This window comes from Cricetulus griseus, chromosome 5 (genome assembly GCF_003668045.3).
Source record: "Cricetulus griseus strain 17A/GY chromosome 5, alternate assembly CriGri-PICRH-1.0, whole genome shotgun sequence".
In the NCBI taxonomy this organism is placed as follows: domain Eukaryota; kingdom Metazoa; phylum Chordata; class Mammalia; order Rodentia; family Cricetidae; genus Cricetulus; species Cricetulus griseus.
Window position 1 is genome coordinate 90,058,982 of NC_048598.1, and position 18,863 is coordinate 90,077,844.

Sequence of the window (18,863 nt, forward strand, 5' to 3'; positions counted from 1 at the left end):
ATAAAAAAACTAAATGGCCAATAGTGAGGCAGGACATCCGGAGCCCTGGAAAGAAGGGAAGTCACCAGCAGATGCCTAAAAGGAATCAGAACATGCAGGAGGAGAGAGAGAGAGAGAGGTAACAGCCATAAGCTGTTATAAGATCTAGTTAGAAACAAGCCTAAGCTTTCTACTGAGCTTTCATAATTAACAAGAAGTCTCTGTTGTTATTTGGGAGCTGGCTGGTGAGACAAGAAAAAGACTCATTACACATGGTGCCCAACGTTGGGCACCAGATGTACCTAATATCTAAATTTTTCCAGTATAATAAAAACTTAGGAGTCAGAAATTGAGATAAAGACTTGGTAAATCAAAGGTCAGCAGAAAGTTAATTGACTGACCCTCCAGAAATCCTTTCTTCCCTTTTCCTGTTCTCTCTAACACACCTCCGAAATCTTCAAAGAACTCTGTGGCTAATCTCAGTCAGCCAATTGCTGACTCTGTCCTTTATTGGCACAGTGGGATGACTGTATGAACAGTTATCCCACAACAATAAAATGCTGGATGGTTGAATATAAATTCTCAGTACAGTATAAGTAAGCTAAATAAATTATATGACTTCAGTTTCAAAAGTACTAACTCATTTTAATTGTTTGCATGCTAATGTGACTTACACAATAAATTAAATGCAAATCTAAATTTTTAAAATAGGATGATTCACAGTGTGTAATCATACCATTTTTGATACACTGTTTAAGGTTTCTTTTTCTATTATGTTTTGCTTCATTTCATTTTGGTGAGATGTGTCTCATGTTGTCTTAGTTATTGTTCTATTTCTATGAAGAGGCACCATGCCCAAGGCAACTCTTGTAAAAGAAAACATTTAATTTGGGGCTTGCTTATACTTTCTGAGAGTTAATGTATTATCATCATGGCAGGAAGTATTGCACTTGATCGGTAGCTTAGATCTTTATGCCCTTATTATCCATAGGCAGCAGGCAAAGAGAAAGACTGTGCCTGGAATGAGCTTTTGAACATGAAAGCCCACTCTTAGTGACACTCCTCTTTCCAACAAGCCTCCTATGGGGCCCAAAAATCATCACACAGCCCAGGCTAGCCTGAAGCTCAGTGTAACCCAGGCCAGCCTTAAACTCATTGGAATCCTGTCTAACCTTCCCAGATTGAGGAATCTTTTTTGTAAGGAAATCTTAAGAATCTTAAAATTCAAAAAGAAAAAAAAAAAAAAAGGCCCTTCGGTGGTGGCGCATTTCTTTAATCCCAGCATTTGGGAGGCAGAGGCAGGCAGATCTCTGAGTTCTAGACCAGCCTGGTCTACAAGAGCAAGTTCCAGGACAGCCTCCAAAGCCACAGGAAAACCCTGTCTCTTTAAAAAAAAAAAAAAAAAATTCATTTGTGTTGGAATTTGCCTTGTTTGATGCTTAATTTGTTTTTCAAAAGTCTGAAAGGTTATTAATAACTTTCAAATACATACATGAGGAGAAAATTAAAATAAATTTAAAAAAATTTGACTGCAACAAATTCAGAATTTCACATTGTAGTTCATTTGAATTCTTGAATCGTTATTAATGAAAGATTGTAATTGAATGTAGTTAAAGACCAAGAAAGTGAGATTGAAATGTCAGTAGTATTACCTTTTTGGACATTATATCAGTATATATCAGTCATTGTAAAAGGAACCAGTAGGTAGGTAATGTATCCTTATGAAACAGAATTTTAAAAGAAATGATTGATTGCAGCCAAGCATAGTGTTACACACCTTTAATCGAAGAACAAGAAAGCAGAGGGAGGCAGGTATCTATGAGTTCAAGGCCAGCCTAATCTACATGGTGAAACCCTATCTCAAAAAAAGAAGGAAAAAAAGAACAGAAAAAGTCGGTTTCTTAGTTAATGTTGGTGCTTATGAGATATTCTATTTAAATAATACTAGAGAGAGAAAGGACATATCTTTAACATTTACTTACATGACTTAATTTAGCTATGCTCTTAATTAAGGATGAAATGGGGGATTGGCACTGTCCTTTGTAAGCCCCCACAAAGCACATTTCACTGTATCTTTATGCTATGCATTCACATTTGTATCTTTAGGCTTACTATAACTTAAGGTGTTAGAAGGGATTTTACAGGTTTTTTTCTTTTTGTTTTTTTAGTAAATAACAGCATGAGGGTTATCAGTTGTTGGCTTTAAAACCTTAATAAATTGAAAACATTATGTTCATTTTGTTGACTCCTGACATGTTTTAGTGTAACCCTCCTATAATTTGTAAGTCTGGGGAAAAGAATGTAGAATATGTAAAAACTGGATAGGAAATAAGCTTTCTAATTTCATTCTAAAAGATTTTTCCTACTCTCACAAATAGAATTGCTCCCCCCAAAAAAGTTTTACTTTTTGTACTTAAAAAAACCTGGAAACTTAACTCTGTGGCATTATTATATAAAATTTTTCCTTAAATGTTTTTGATAAATTCTTAGTGTTAAACTAACAGCTATTAGTATTGTATCATATTTAAATAATTCTTAAACATTTATTGTTCAAGGCATTTAAAATACATTATATAACTGGTGCAAAAATACTATATAAGAATATAAGTTTCTGTTTTACAAGTGAAGAAATTAAGAGATAAATAATTATTTTTAATTATCTTGACCCTTGCTCACTTTATACTTTAGCAGCTCTTTCTAACCTGAGTGCTATTAGCAAAGAAAACAAGGTAACCCTCATTTGTTGTGCTTTTGGGGTACATACTACAGATGTGCTTTTGGCTGGGGTCTATAGAAACGGATTTGATAAGCGTCTGTCTTCCCTCCCTGTTTTTTAGTGGCTCTTTATCGCCTCACTACCTGAACTCTGTTCTCAAGCAAAGTCAAGTGCAAACTCTTAAAGGTATGTATAAAGACCATTCTACTGAATCATGATCTCCTGTCATTGAAGACTTAAGGAATAGGTTTCTAAAGAGAAAGTTATCATCTACCAACATTTGGTGTGATGAATATTTGCATGTTTTTCTTTAGTGACTCTGTGTAGGCATTTTATGTGCCTCTTCATTGCTCTATGTGTTAATTCTTTATGTGTATCCTTCCTTGAAATCTCATTTAATTTCTTAGTAATATCATTGAAGTTACTCTTGCCTGTTATTATGTGGCCCATGATAACTTTACATTTATGAAATGAAGAGAAAATAAAACTAACAATATTTTGAGACATAGTGTCTGCTGAATAGCAGTAGGATCTGCTACAGCAGCAACTACATATCCTCCTTTGGTTTTGCTCATGGCTCTTTGCTAAAGAATTTTGCCATCCCTTAGATTAGGATGTAGTTCAGAATATTTTCATAGGTTATGTCTGAAAGGCTTTACTTTAGACTGATGACTTCTTTTAAAGGAGTCTCCCCTTAATGTTTATGGCGTTTTCATATTTTAGTGGTTTTTGGTTAATCTTCCCTTTTATTTGCCTTTGTCCCCCATCCACTTAAACTCTTCCATCCTTGGTGTTCCCCTTTTCTTCTTTTTGTGTTTTGTTTGTTTGTTTTTTTGAGACAGAATCTCTCTATGTGGCCCTGCTGGCCTGGAACTCATGGAGACTCACCAACTTCTTCTGCCTCCGCAGAGGTGGGATTAAGGCTGTGCCACCGTGCCCTCCCTGCATCTCCACCTTTGTGTCAACATCACGTTTGTTACTCCCTCCATCGTTCTCTCTCACAGCCACTTTCACCTTCTCCTGGGGCCTTTCCAGTGTCCAGGCATCTACACTGTCATTCACACAGGTACACACAACACAGATGAACATGCTCTGTTTCATTCTTCTCAACCTGGGTTACCTCACTTAATACAGTATTTTCCACTTCCATCTGTTTTCCACAAGTTGCATCATTTTATTTTTCTTCGCTGCTGAGTTGTGTATATGTACCTCATTTTCATTGTCCATTCATCTGCTGCTGGTAGACAGATGTCTAGCTGATTCTGTTTCTTTGCCATTGTGAATACAGCAGCAATGACATAGTTGTATAGGTATTTTAGTAGTAAAATATGGGGTCCATTGGGTATCTACCCAGGATGTGAAAGCTGGGTCATACAAATTTCTCTCTCTAGTCTTTTGGGAAATTCCTACACTGATCTCCATAGTAGCTGCAGGGATTTATACTCTTAACCAATAGTGAATAATGGTTATACTTTCTCCTCGTCCACCAACATTAGCTTCTGATCCTTCCACTTCCACCTCCAAAGTTCTGGGATGACAGATGTGCACCACCTTGCCAAGTCTATTTTGTTCTGAGGCTTCATTCCTGCTGGGCAAATATTGTGCCAGTTGATCTAGATTCCCAGTCTTCCTGGCTCATTTTCTGATTTGGTTGGTTGTTAGCCTTATCTGCTGTGGGTGGAGAAGTTGTTTAATTTCCAGAGTTGCCCTGTGTTGGTTGTTGGTCTTCTTCCCTTGACTGGAGTCCTGTTCAGAAAGTCCCCAGCTGTGCTTGCATCTCCAGGTGTTTGTTGCCCTAGTCTCTCCTCCAGCAGCTCAGGATTGTCTCTTTTCTGAAAGTGCTGAGGGCTAAAGCCTTATGCATGTTGGCCAGCTCCATACCAGAGTAACACCCCCCACCCTCAACTCTTAATTAGTGGATTATCTCCTTGCTCATAATCAATAGGTAAATTAGCACACTGAGTTTCTGTAGTGTTGTTATTTCAATTCTTAAAACATTTCCATGTGCTTCAAAAATGTAAAACCTCACAGTAAATCCTTGTGCTTGTTAGATATTTTGGTTCCTGGAAGCTTACAAAGCTGAGCTTTGGGGTTACTGTTCTTCCAAAAAAATAAGGGAGGGAGAAGCTTCTGGGGAAACTTTGCAGAGAAATTTAGTGGATGGGAATGGGTTGCCTCCAGGAAAGCCGGAGTCTGTTTTCTGCTGCATGCATGAGAAGATGGCCTCTCCCTTACCTTTAGGCCTTGCTGAGACACTTTTGTCTTTCTGTATCCCAAGTAACTTGTGAATCTTACCCTTGATCTCACGTCCTGTAGATTGGGAGACATGCTCTGTGAGTTCTGAGATTTCTTAGACTCTCTTCTTGCTCTTACTTCAGTGCATCCAGATTTGGTTGCTTCCTATGGAGACATTCCCTAGTTCCGGCCTGTTTTCTGTTCCTTCCTGTGATTGATGGCCTGTTTATCATGTCTCATCTCTTGCTACCATCAGCTTCCTTTTATCCCTTGCTTAGGAATTATGAGGCCTATTCCCCTAGCCACAGTGAGTTAGGTGAGGAGGATCGATATTCTAGATGAAAATGGTTCTAGGCCTGTTCTGGACTTTAACACAAAATTCTCCTGAATTTTAGGAGTCAAAACATAAGAACTTTTTAAAGTTCATATTTAAATTTGGTTGGTTAGGGCATATTTATAAACTGAGAAAATTTGCCCCCCCAATTGTTTCTGGAGAGGTTTGAAAAATAACCAAGTAGGTGAAACATTGATCACAAGTGATTAATGAATTCCTATATTGTGCCAGTACTGCCCAAGGTGCCTTGAGATCTGGGAAGGTGAGATTCGGGCTGACCTGCTCCCAGAAATGTTTCTCCAGAGATGTTGCTTGGTAATAGAGTGTTTGCTTCACATGGAAAGAGCCCTAAAAAAAGAGAAAGAAAAAAGTAGGTGAACTGAAAAAGGTTGACTTTTGGGATTATGCAGAGGAAGGAGATAGTGAGTATGGCATTAATCTGGGCAGAAAGGCTCTTTTAAGAAAGAAATGAGCTCGTGGTGGTGGTGCACATCTTTAATCCCAGCACTCAGGAGGCAGAGGCAGACAGATCTCTGTGAGTTCAAGGCCAGCCAGGTCTAATACAGAGAGACAAGTCCCAAACAAACAAGAAAAAAAGAATGAGTGAGCCTGTGCTCGAATGATGCACAGGCTCCTCAGGTATTCCATCTTCAGAAAGGAACTGAGCCTCACAAACAAGGTTGCTTCATCTCTGAGGATGGGTTGATGCAGAACATGCAGAGTTATAGGACAGGATGCTAGCATTAAGGAAGTTGTCTGGTCATTGCTAGGCATCTGGCAAGCCTACTGATGAGTGTGACTGCAGCCTCAGTGTGTAGGAGAGGACTATGCACATACCATTGTTTGTCTCTTATGTGGACAAAGGGAAACAGAGGCATCAGGTGTGTGTGGGAACAGCTGCTTTCAGTGCTCACTGTGGTACCTGCAGCATCCTCATTCAACCCTTTGAGATGTTTCTACACTTTAAAAAGTAAACAGATACGGGGAGTAAACTTTGGAGAGATTTTAAAGTGGTAAGTGGCATAGAGGGATTCAGATCCGAGGTTAGAAGCTTGTGGCCTGTGCTTCTTCCTTCCAGCTGAGAGGCACTGAAGAAGCTGCTGAAGGCTTCAAATAATGAGGTTAAAATACTAGTTTTGTTTTACATCCTGTTAGGCTCTAGAATTAAAACACATTCATCTGGCCCTTCATAGAATCACTTTCCTGACCGTTATATTAAGCTACCATTAGACATGTAAGGGCAGAGGTTAGTTGTGGGAACCTTAAAAGCTCTAATCAGCAGAACTGGGGCAGCATAGTGAAAAGCACTGCTGAGCTACACACAGACAGTGAGGAAAACAGAAATGAACTCATTCTGGTTACCAAGTTTCAGTGTTTATTTTACTACACATAAGTATGTCATTTGGCAGTTGGTGCTGATGTTAAAGGTTAAGTGCATTCTAATTACAAATTGATGGTTGCAGATTGGCATCTTTTTAAGGTTAAAAATGAAAGTAAACCAGTGGACCAGGTAAATTAAAATATCAGTAGTTCTAATGAGTTTGCTGCCTTGCTTAAAGAGTTCTTTCTAAAGAGGCAGCTTCTCCTTTTGGATAACTTGTAAGTGTATGTGTTCATTTAGATAGAGGGGGTAACTTCTTCTATAATTATTACTAAGCCCAGAGCCATTTAAATATGATTTGATTATTCTTATATTTAAGCATATGGACTGAGAATCAGACAAATATTGCTAATAATTTCCCAAAATGAAGAAAATTAAGAAAGCATAACTCAAGAGAAGAAGTTAGCAGTGTGGCCAGGCAAAGTGTTTCATACTTGTAATCTCATCAGTTGGAAGCCTGAGGCTAGAGAATTGCTGAAAAATTGAAGTTAGCTTAGGCTATACAGTAAGACTGTTTTGAAAGACATAAAGAAAGGGGCAGGGAGTAGAGAAAGGAAATAAACTGTTTTGATGGATTGCTATTTGACCCAGTTATGAAATCAGTAGTATGTCTTGATTATAAGTGATTTGAGCATCAAATTGTGGTTTACCAATAAGCTAGACATGCTGCTGTATAATGTAGCTAACGGCATTGCAGCTTTTCAGAAACGCCACCTTTTAAGTAATGTAAGCACTCTGAAGGAAAAAATAACATTATAAAGTATTTTCAGTTGTCACAAACAAATACAGTCATATATTCTGTTTAAATTTAACACCAAAACTGACTAATTGTACCATCAATAAAAATTGTCTGTAGTTGTTAAAAGAAGTTCAAGATTCTACTCTGGGCAAATCCCTGCTAAATGTGTTCTTGGATTCCATGTTTTGGACTTTTAATGTTGAAATTAAATTGTTTCAGAATTAATTATCAAAATATGACAGGAAACCTTTTTTCTTAAAGAGTGATTGCTGCTCTTTTGTGGACCCAAGTTTAGTTTTCATCAACCATCAGATAGCTCACGATCACCTGAAATTCCAGTGCTAAAGATCCAACACCCTCCTCTGGCTTCAGCAGGCACCCTTGTACATGTGTGCATACATAAATAAAAATAATATTTTTAAAAAGAAATGCAAATACACACTAACTTTAAATGAGAAACATTTTAGGTGTCTTCTTCATAGATGATAAAATCCCTGTAATTTTTCTTTCACTTTTAAATAAAATTGGAAACAAGATTAGATCCTCTCTTATGGAGAGAAATTATTTATGAAATAGTAGTCCTGCTAAATTGTAACTTGTGCCAGGACACGTGGCTGGGATGAGTGGGCTTTGAAATACAGCCCACTTACCTTCTTTGAACTGTTGTCTACAGTTGGGAGCATTCACTTGGAAAACTGCTTCCCTTTTCCCATTTCACAGTATGATAATATGTAGTAGCTGCATTTTTTCTTTTTTCTAAAAACATGTTGAACTCTATCAAATTGTCTCAAGAGATAGGAATTGGAGACCTGTTTTCCCATCTTCTCCGTTGTGACCAGTGGCCTATCGGTTCATTTTCTGTGCTTGTCCTTTGGACATCCCCAACCTCCCTGAGTGCTCCATTCAGCTCTTAACCTTCTCCACTTTTCCTCCCTTGTACTTGTCACTGCTGAAATGTTTTGTGTCCCTATGGTCTGAGAGGTGACAGTTGTTTCTTTTGTCTGCGGTATTTTCAGTCTGGAATAGTGTTAGGGTTACAGTAGGGCACGCAGCTTATTGGATGAATAACAGAAGGGAGACTGCATTGTTGTATTCTACAATTTCCGCTGTAATCCTGGACACTTATTGAGGAGGAGTGCTAACCCTTAACACTTGCATTCCAGGGGCCCATCGCTGAAACACAAATCCCACATGATATTTAGGGAGCCCCTCCGTTTGTTTGTTTGTTTTTGAGACAAGGTCTCTGGGCTAGAACTCATCTTCTCTGCCTTTGGAAGACTAGAATTGCAGGCAGGCACTATAGCTCCTGACATGGGGGACATCCATGAACTTGTTATTAAAACCCAACGTGTTAATATAGGCCAGGTCTGGTGGTTCATGTCTTTAATTCCCAGTATTCAGGAAGTTGGGGCTGGAGGAACGCTAGTGCAAGGCCAGTCTGGGATTTATATATAGACTTTTGTCTCCCAAAACAAGTAACAACAGACCTGTAATATTGCAGAATGTTGGGGAGAAAACAAGTCGGTATCTGCAATGTTCATTGTCTATAGTAACAGAAAGTCAGTTAAAACAAGGAAGTCAGCATTTTCAAGGTTTATTGTAGTAGTAATAGAAAGTCAGCTAAAGCAAGGAAGTTGGAAAGCTTTCTAGTGTAAACATTTCCAATTTTAAGATATAATGGATGGAAACTTCATGTCTAGATCATGTTTTAAGTTTATCTTTAAGCTAAAGTTTATAATCATTGTTTGCACCATTTTGTTTCTTCGAGTAGTTATTTGGATGAGTATCACCAAGAGGAAGAAAAACTTCCCTGTGTAGATGTGATAGCCTGGAGGGTTTATCTGGGTAGAATCTTCTGGTTACCATATTTGTTTGTATATGCTGTGTGGTCGTGGGCTCAGTCAGAGAACAGTTTACAGGAGTTGCTTCTCTCCTTACTTACCACATGGGATCCTGTGATGTGACTTAGTCAGACTTGGCAGCAAGCAAGTTTTACTTTACCTTCTGAGCTGTCTTGAGATCTTATTTATGCATTTGTGAGACAAGATTTCTCATTGTATCCCAGGCTAGTCTGGAATTCATGATTCTTGTGCCCCTGTCAGAACACCCAGCTTGAGGTCATTCTGTAAACCCTGGGTAGAGGCATACCCCTTAATCCTAAACCCCAGAGGCAGAGGACCAGGGCTCTTAGGCTAGCCTGTGTGACATGGTGATGTCCTGTCTCCAGACAGACAGACCAAGTTTATAGTACTGAAGCTGAGAGAAAAGAGGGTGTGTAGGGTGCTTTCTTAAAAGGACAGAGCATGAGCCCCAGAATCTACTGGAAAAGCCAGGTGCTTGTAATTCAGGTTCTAGGGAGGTGGAGGCAGAATTACTGGGGCTGCCTTACTAATCGGGCTAGCCTGCTTGGCAAGTTCCAGACAAATGAGATACTCTGTTTCAACCCCCAACCCAAAAAAATACCCCAGAGAATCTAATGGCCTTGAATGGAACGGTCTCTGCAGGCATCAGACACATGCATGTAGGCAGAACAAACACACACACAAGATAAAATACTTGCTCAAAAATTGTTGATAACAGCTCTTTGGTTTTGGTTGTGAGCTTTAATGACTGAGCCATCTCTCCAGCCCCAGGTTGGTTTTGAACTCACAGCACCACTATCGGCCTCTGCTTCCTAAATACTGGGAAGGAAGGGGTCTGTTACAACTCTAGGCCACCTAAGTCCTATTGCTGACATTTTTGATACTAATGCTACCTCTCTTCTCTGTTTTCAGAATCTGATATTGATGCTGCCACTGCAATGATACTTTTAAATACTTCAATAGAACAAGAGATTTTAGAATGTAAGCAATCATCATTTTCTTTTTAAAATAAATTTTATAAGTGCCTTTCCAAGCTAATGATTTCAAATACAAGATGGCTAAATGACATAGCAGAATTACTTCTTTTCCACTAAATGGTGTTTTAATCAGAATGACTCAGTTTCTGTTGTATTGTATTTCTATTTATATAATCATTTGAAAAAATGAAGGCAATGTTGTGGAAGATTGTTGTGTTGATTCAAGAAGTGGAGGGGAAAATATTCTTCACAAGTAAGGTTGTGAAGAGCTAAAAGTAAAGTGAGAGTTACAGACTCACTGTGGGACGTTTATCATTTGGACTAGTGGGATGGGTAAACGTGGGTAAAAGTGCTTGCCATCAAGCCGGATCCTGGTTCAGGTCCTGGGACCTGTGCAGTAGACTAGGAGAGCTGATTCTCAGGGGTTGTCCTCTGACTTCCATACACAGGCCCGGAGTATACAAGACATATACACAAAATAATTTTTAAAGGATATTTGGAGTTTGGAATAGGAAAAGTGTTAAGCTACAAATTACAAACTCCATAAGGAAAAGGTGGACAGATTCAATTATAAAGTTCTTTGATTGGGGCTATACTCCTATAATCTCAGCACCTGGGATGTAGGGCAAGAAGACCAAGGGTCATCCTTGGCTAGATAGCAAGTTTGAGACCAGCCTGGGATACAACGATCTTGTTTCAAAACAATGTGGTCAGTAAGAGGTTGGGAGGCTGGGGCTTTAGCATGTGTAGGAAGGCTTGCCTAGCATGTGCTAGGTCCTGGGCAAGTTTGACCCTAAGATCTTGTTTCAAAACAATGTGGTCAGTAAGAGGTTGGGAGGCTGGGGCTTTAGCATGTGTAGGAAGGCTTGCCTAGCATGTGCAAGGTCCTGGGCAAGTTTGACCCTAAGCACCACAGAAAAGATAAGAGAAGTAATGCAGAATACTGGGAGAATTTTTTAACTATGTTTAATAGATAAAGGATTAATATCATGTCTGTAAAAGGCCTAACAAGTAAGAAATAAGCAAACAGGACCCACAGCTGCCACACTAGTCAGGAATTCAGTCTCCAGGATCTGTGGGGAAGAGAGAGCAGAGCGTCTGAGGTAGAGGTAGTTGAAGTCATTGGTTTTCAGGTAACAGTATTGAGACAGATATGAACTTAAAAGAGACTGGCAACATGCTTGACTGATTCAAAACAGACAGAATCCCAGCACCAAGGGGAAGTGGGCACAGAGTTCCCCCAACTGAAAAGCCATCGGCAGTTGATACTTGCTGAAAAAGGAAAAGCTGTCTCTTCAGTCCTAGGCTCCATGTCCAGGAGTAGTGCTTTTACTTTTTTATTTTAATTTTATTTTTTTTTCTTACTGGATTTGTTTGGTTTAGTCAGACCATTTTGATTTTAGTTTTTTGTATTTTGTTTTTATGGTTTGAGAGAGAGAGAGAGAGAGAGAATTTAAGGCTAAATTAAATTGGGTGGAGAGGAATTAGGAGAGGGGAAAGAATGTGATAAATGTGTATTGTACTAAAAATATTTAAATTAAAATCATTTTAAAGTAAAAAAATTAAGAACAGGGGAGCAGAAAAGTCAGCAAAATATATGGAAGTGATTCTCAGAAATATGGGGAGATGCAAAGTAAATTTAAGATACTGCCTTTAGTTTAGGAAACAAAAAATGTAAATGATAGCCAGTGTAGTGTGAAAGTAGGTCCATTGTTACCTACTGTTGATCAGTTGTTACGGCCCCCAGGGTAATTTGAGCGCACTTGAATTTAAAAAAGATTTACCTTGTTACTCAGCCTTTATATTTCTTACCATCCCTCCTACAAAGAGTGTGTGAATGTGAGTGTGAGTGAGTGTGACTGTGTGTGGAGGGGGTATCCACATTTCATTGCTGCAGCATTACATGGACCACTACAAACTTGGGAACAATGTAAATACCCCCAAGGAAATTGTCAAGCATTCGTGCAGTCATACTGAGACATTCTTTGCAAATAGTGCAGAGTAGCTTTTATGTTCCATGGAAAGACAGGCTATCTTTCCAGTGGTTTTTGAATATTTTAAAGTCTATAGATGAAAAATATATGAGGGAAATCCTACAACACTACAAATTCCAAGCTCTTAGTACTCGAAAGTGAGAGTTTTGGAGGGTGATCTGCTTTTGCAGTAAATACCTTTGACTTGTTGATATGAGTTCTGTTTCCCACAGGTGATAAGCCTCTGCCTCTTAAACCGTCACTGCAGAAGAAGAGGGGTTACGGCATTGCGTTCAGTGCCCCCGGCGCTGTGCAGCTACAGGAGAGCCATTCTCCAGCAGCCAGCATCGACCCGAAAGCAGACCATAATTACAGCGCCAGTAGCATGGCAGCTCAGCGCTGTGCATCCAGGGCCAGTGTGTCTTCCCTGTCTTCTGTGGATGAGGTGTATGAATTCATCCCAAAGAGCAGCCACGTGGGAAGTGATGGCAGCGAGGGTTTCCACAGTGAAGAAGACACAGATGCCGATGAGGAGGACGATCCTCTTGGAGACAGTGGCTATGCAACACAAGCTCACGAAGTCAACGCTCCAAAAGGACAGCCAGGCAAAAAAATGCGAAAACAGTCCTGTCAAGAAATTGATGAGGAACTCAAAGAAGCAGCTGGGTCACTTCTCCACCTTGCTGGAATCCGTACCTGCCTTGGTTCCCTTATAAGTACTGCAAAGGCACAAAGTCACAAACACCGGAAAAAGTAGTACTTACTAGTGTGAAGTTACTTTAAAGTGTGGCAATACTCTTCTACTTAACTCTTTACAAGGGATGTCAGAGCCATAGAGGACCTCTTTAGCTTGACAAAGATGGGTGGGGGAGGAGTGCCACTTGTTTCCTCCTAAATACTTTTTGGTTGCTTTTCTTTTCTGTTTTTTGTTTTGTTGAACAGTTGCTCTTAGGATCATGCCTAATTGTATAAATCTGATACAAAGGCCCCCAAAACATAATTTCTGTGAATAAGCGTCTCTCAGATTTGGAAATTTTTGTCTAAGAAAATTCTCGGCCTCTGTCTTAAACTTGTAGGAAAAAAAAAGATCAATCTCTTGTTAATTGGTCAAAAATATAAAAATTAGTAACTCAGTATTTTCATTTTTCTCCCCATTCTGTAATTACCTGTAGTTACTCATGTAACTAAGCATATACTGGCATCTTTCTCTGTCTTAAACTTGTAGGGGGAAAAAAAAAGATCAATCTCTTGTTAACTGGTCAAAAATAGAAAAATTGGTAACTCAGTATTTTCCTTTTTTTTTCTCCCCATGTAATTACCTGTAGTTACTCATGTGACTACACATAATGCTGGCATCTTTCTCATGTGCTCCTCTCCTGACACAATCCAGAGGTGAAATGCACATCTTTTGTCTTATTCTTGTTTTAAATTATTCTTCGTTGCAGCATGAGCTTGGCCAAATATAAATGGGAAAGCTGCCTAGAAGGTTCTCTGGTTTGTAGAGAATACAGCTGTAAGGTTTGGGAAAGGCCATTGGGGGTGGTGGTGTGTGGCTCATCTCAAGACTCCAATTCCTGTTGCAATAGTATCTTTGAAATGTTTTTACCTCACAGTTATTGCATAGCATCACTGGGGCCTTTACCCTTTTCCATCGTACTTTGCAAATGTTTAAGTTTTAGCAGCTAGCTGTCTTGGTTAAGTAAAGATTCTCCAGCAAGAGGATACAGCCAGAAAGAGCCTCTTGCATTGGTTTTCTAAGCATAGTGTAATGAGATGTTGTGAAGATACATTATGACATCATAAGTAAAAGTAGGTCATTGAGGACAAAACTTTCCAAGCTTTGTATAAATTAAAATTATATGTGTAATGAATTAGATTTAAAACATTTGATAGACAACTGTAGAGATCAATATCTTCAGGGATTTCAAACTATGTATAAAAATTAGATCTTACACAAATCTTTTTGAGAGGCATTGTAATACCTATATGTGCCATTAATCCATACTAAAAGATTTTATATTACTATTCCAAAAGTGCATTGGCTAAGATATTTTAAGTATTTAAACAAAACTGCTTATAGGAGACAGTTTTCATATCACAGTTTGACTATAGTGTTCAGAACAGAAATACTAATACTGTAACTCACAAATATATTTTTTTACAGTGGTGCGAGAAACTTTGGGAAAGTTTAGTCTTATTTCATGATACAACCTGTATCCTAGGCAGTGACCTTTTTTGCATTTTTCTAATTTATATGCATATATACACTTGCTGTATGCACACATACACAGGCTCAGGTCACTTTCTTGCTTTCAAATGTTTTTATGACTATAAAGCATTTTCTTGGGATTTTTTTAATGTTTACTTTTAATTTTATTTGGGCAAAACTGTCAAATGAGAAGAAAAACTAAAGCATGTTTCTTAATTGACCACAGTTTAAGCTATAGCAGCATTGATACACTCCTGTTTCCATGTTAGTTGCAATTAAATCTGGTTAGCCGCATTAATGAAATGGGTGCTAATAAAATATTGACATTTTTCTTTTATTGATAATTCAGGATGAGGAATTTGAAATTTTTCTAACTCAAAATGTCATCTCTCCAAGAAAACAGCCAAGTGAAGTTAGTCTCTTACTGCAGTGAATAAGACACCAAATAAAAGTATGGTTTTACCATGGTGTATATCATAAAGAGATTACAAAGCTCAGTTGAATAGCACAGTATTTTGAAGCTAATCACCATGGCCCTCTGGATTGGCCTTGCACAGTATCCAGGACCAGGTCATTGCACCCTGCTCTGAATTTCCTACCACAAGTGTTTCTCTAAGTTCCTGTCTATTAGCTGTTCTGTAAGTAGAAGCAATGATCTGAAGTAGGAGGAAAGCGTTATTCCTAGCTATAAGAGATCTCCTCAGATGCCTATTAGGCAGTAACTTAAATTCTTTTTTTTCCCCCCTCTCTTCAGTGGACTATTATTTAAAGCTGTAGCCATTAGCAAGGATGATACCTGGCCTGTGCACCTACAGCAGAGTTCCCCAGCATTTTGCACTTAGTTCTTGTATGGATTTCGGTGCCTCGATTTCCATGTGCTCTTGTGTCTGGGCATCTATTTCAAGAGGAGAGCCTTCTTCATTCTGGCCCCTTGTGATGTCCTCGGGACCATGCTCCTGCTTGAAATGCTCAGATGGGAGATGTAGCTGGAAGCTTCCAGTTAAGGAAGTCCTTCTAAACCTCATGGGCTGGAAATTCCCAATAATTAACACACTTCGTGTAATAAACATGACCTAGAAACCCAGGGACAACATACATGTTTCAGCATATTAAACGTGTTTTAGCTAAGGTATACTTCGTCTTACATCAAAATAAGAATTTGGTTGCAACCTGTTCCAGTTTTAATGGGTCCCCCCCATAAAAGCTGTATCTTGGCACTATTATCTTTATTTTCCACATCGCCGAGAGAATCAGTGTTTCTTGAATACATCTTTGAAATTTGTGCAATATATTACTAAATTAGTTGATCTTTTGCTTTTTAATTCAGAAAGAAAACATTGCCTAGATCAATAGAAAAGCAAAGGGTATGTCACTCCCTTCTCACCTAGTACCCTTGCCTGTTCTCTCTTAACCTTTGTATATTGTAAAGTTCAGCGCATTTTTTTTTTTTCACTGTTTGCTGAGGCATTTGTAAAGGGTTCATACTAGATAGTCAGTTAAACACACGTTACGCAGTTGAAAGCTAGAGCAAGTGTTAAGGGAATGTTGTGTCTCTGCAGACTGAGAGGCCTTTCAGAACAACTTGGGCTGCAGGTGGGAGTGTTCCACAGAGCCTCAAGACTGTTAGCCAAAATAGAAGACTACTTTAATACCCTTTGAAAACGAGCATTTTCTAAAGCAACTTCTGAGGCTTTCCAGTTTACATGTATGTCATAGGTTTTTGGTTGTTTTTTTTTTCCCCCCCCTTTGAAATGTAAGTTTACTCCAATGTGTTAATGATGTAGTCAAATATTTATTGAAAGGCAAAATAGAGTATTTTAATGTTATACCTGCCATTTTTCAAGAACATTCTTTGCATCTAACTGCCAGTGCCATTGTCAACCTTGTTTTCAAAATTGTACTTTTTTATTAAACAAAGTGCTTAATTTTAAAAGTATTATGTGGCCATCATATAGTGTATAAAATGTATAATTGCCAATTCATTGTAACTTATTTATTTTTAAACAAAAGTATAAGAATACTTTTTGATTAATTAAAGAAATTTGTTATTAAATTGTTTCCTCTTTTCTAATGTAGCATAAAAACTTATGAGTTTAACTGCCAATAGATGACCAGCCATGAGTAAGTCACTTCTCAGTTGCCAGTCTTTGCTCTTAGTAAAACAACTTACAAATGTTTAGTTTTTGTATCTAATCTGACTATTAAAATGTTTATAAAGTTTATTTTTACCAAAGAGATGCAATTCATTATGATAAAGTTGCAAAGTAAACGTCATTTTGTAACATGTTTTTTTGTGCTTTCTCTGTTCTTTTATTCGAGGCCTGGTGTAGGTGAAACCTTTCCATTTCAAGCATTTTTTAAAAGTTTTGATTTTTAAAAGATTTGTGTGTATGTGAAATTATTGATGCTTGCTTGTATGAGGAAACTGGAGGTCTTGAGTAGTTCAAAATTGGTTTTAGCCACTTTTGAAAAGCAACATGGACATTTCTCAAGAAAGGTAAAATAAGGTTATTGTAAGAATTGGAATTTCTCAAGTTATGGGTACAGCCATGAAGGAGATAAAAAGATGCCCATCACTAGCCTGGCCAATTTCATTTTGCTCTTCTCTGGTTGTTCTTTATTTACTGCCTTTTCATTTGCTTAGTTTGCTTGGCTTCTTCATGGCCAGGGACTCACTAAGCCTGACAGGTCAAATCACCCCCAAATGAGAACAATCAACCTCCGTGCTGCCCTCAGAGCAAGGGTTATCTTCTTATGGTAATTGGTCCCCTTTGTGATACCAGCTTTGCCAGATCACTTTGCAAGATCAATGTCCACCAGGGATGCCTGATCCATCCCCCTTTGTCCCCCTTTCCTATAGAATCTATCAGTTTCTGTTAGCACCTTTAAGACAGACTGGGGATGTCACTAAACCCCTTAACCTGTTTTTCCTAACCTGACCACACAGTGTGCCCTTCACTGCTCTCATGACTGATGAGGACTGGGACAAGTATCTAGGAACTTAACCTGTTGAAACTGGAAGAGCCAGGACTTCTGTCCTGAGACACTGGTAACATTGACAGCAACATTATTCACCAGAGCCAGAGCTACATAGCGACAGATGAATAAATAGGGAAAATAAGAAACATTCCGTTAAGCATTCTTAGCAAGGTAGGAAATGTGATTCTTGGCCACTTAGAGAAGTCATGCCAAATTGAACTTGCAAGCTGTAACATAAAATACTGAATATTTCCACCTGGACAGTGTACCTATAGTAATGGTTGCTAAGAGATTGGAGATGGGGATGGAATTGTTTAATATGCACAGAGCTTGGGTTTTGGCAAAGTTGATTTTTTTTTTTTAATGTAATAGCCCTGAAAAGACAGGAGGAAAAACAGATGTATCTTAGTAAGTAAAGGAAACCAATGTGAAACATGCAGTGGTGGTGCACACTTTAGTCCCAGCATTCAGGAAGCAAAGACAGGTGCATCTCATTGAGTTTGAGGCCAAACTGGTCTACAGAGTGAGTTCTAGGACAGCCAGAACTACACAGAGAAACCCTGTCTTAAAAAACAACAAAATGCAGAGGCAGGCAGATCTCTGTGAGTTCAAGGCCAGCCTGGTCTCCAGAGTGAGTGCCAGGATAGGCTCCAAAGCTACACAGAGAAACCAAGAAAAAATCAAAATACATGAGGGATAGTCTCCCAGCCTAAACACACGGGGTGGGGGTTGTCTAGGCCCTGTTGCAAATGATACGACATCCATGGGGGCCAGTGGGGGGCAGGGGAGATTGACATGTAAAAGAAGCTTGTTTCAAACTTAAAAAACAAAAACAATCTGGACAGGTGAGTATTGTGATTCCAACAATACGACATTCTGGGAAAAGCAAAACTAAGTAGATGGTTGTAAGATCAGTGGTTGAGGGAGGGAAGGAATATAAATGAGTATCCGGTGAGTTCATCTGAAATAAACAGTCAATTAACTGACCAGTGAGGATAAGGGGTAAATTTATCCCAGGACTTCCAAATGAACTGTGTGACTACTCCATCCCAGGGGAACAGAAGGAGCGCTTCCAGTTTTCTGAGTGGGTCATGCTGGGCAAGGGACCCCGGTGGGGTGGGGTGGGGTGGGGGATGGAACTCTAAGTCTGCTTCAGACAGGCTATCTTAGACATACATACCTCAACAGTCAGCCACATTCATAACACCAACAGTTGATATGACGTGAACACGAAATTCGTATCCTTTTCTTCCCAAACCCATAATCTAATCATAAACAATAACCAGCCAGGCTGTGTAATAGGCCTTAGGGAGGCTAGTACAGGAGGATGAGAAGTTCAAGTCCTACCCAGGCTACAGGGTGAGTTCAGAGCAGCCTGGGAAACAGACCATTAAAGCAAAACAAAAAACAGACTCGGGTAGAGCTCAGTGATGGGCCCCTGGTTCAAGTCCCATTATGGAAAGAGAAAATGATGGAAAG

General features: G+C 38.9%; 1 protein-coding gene across 3 annotated transcripts in view; it reads left to right on the forward strand.

Annotated features, from left to right (window-relative positions):
• Window positions 1–16,691, forward strand: part of Foxn2 (forkhead box N2) — a 48,445-nt gene extending 31,754 nt beyond the window's left edge. For all 3 annotated transcript variants that reach the window (XM_027418001.2, XM_027417999.2, XM_027418000.1), the window contains 3 exons: window positions 2,817–2,881; window positions 10,159–10,227; window positions 12,430–16,691. In XM_027418001.2, coding sequence (XP_027273802.1) covers window positions 2,817–2,881; window positions 10,159–10,227; window positions 12,430–12,953 — 658 coding nt within the window. In that variant the 3' untranslated portion in view covers window positions 12,954–16,691. The remainder of the gene's footprint in view (window positions 1–2,816; window positions 2,882–10,158; window positions 10,228–12,429) is intronic.
• The last annotated feature ends 2,172 nt before the right edge of the window (window positions 16,692–18,863 follow it).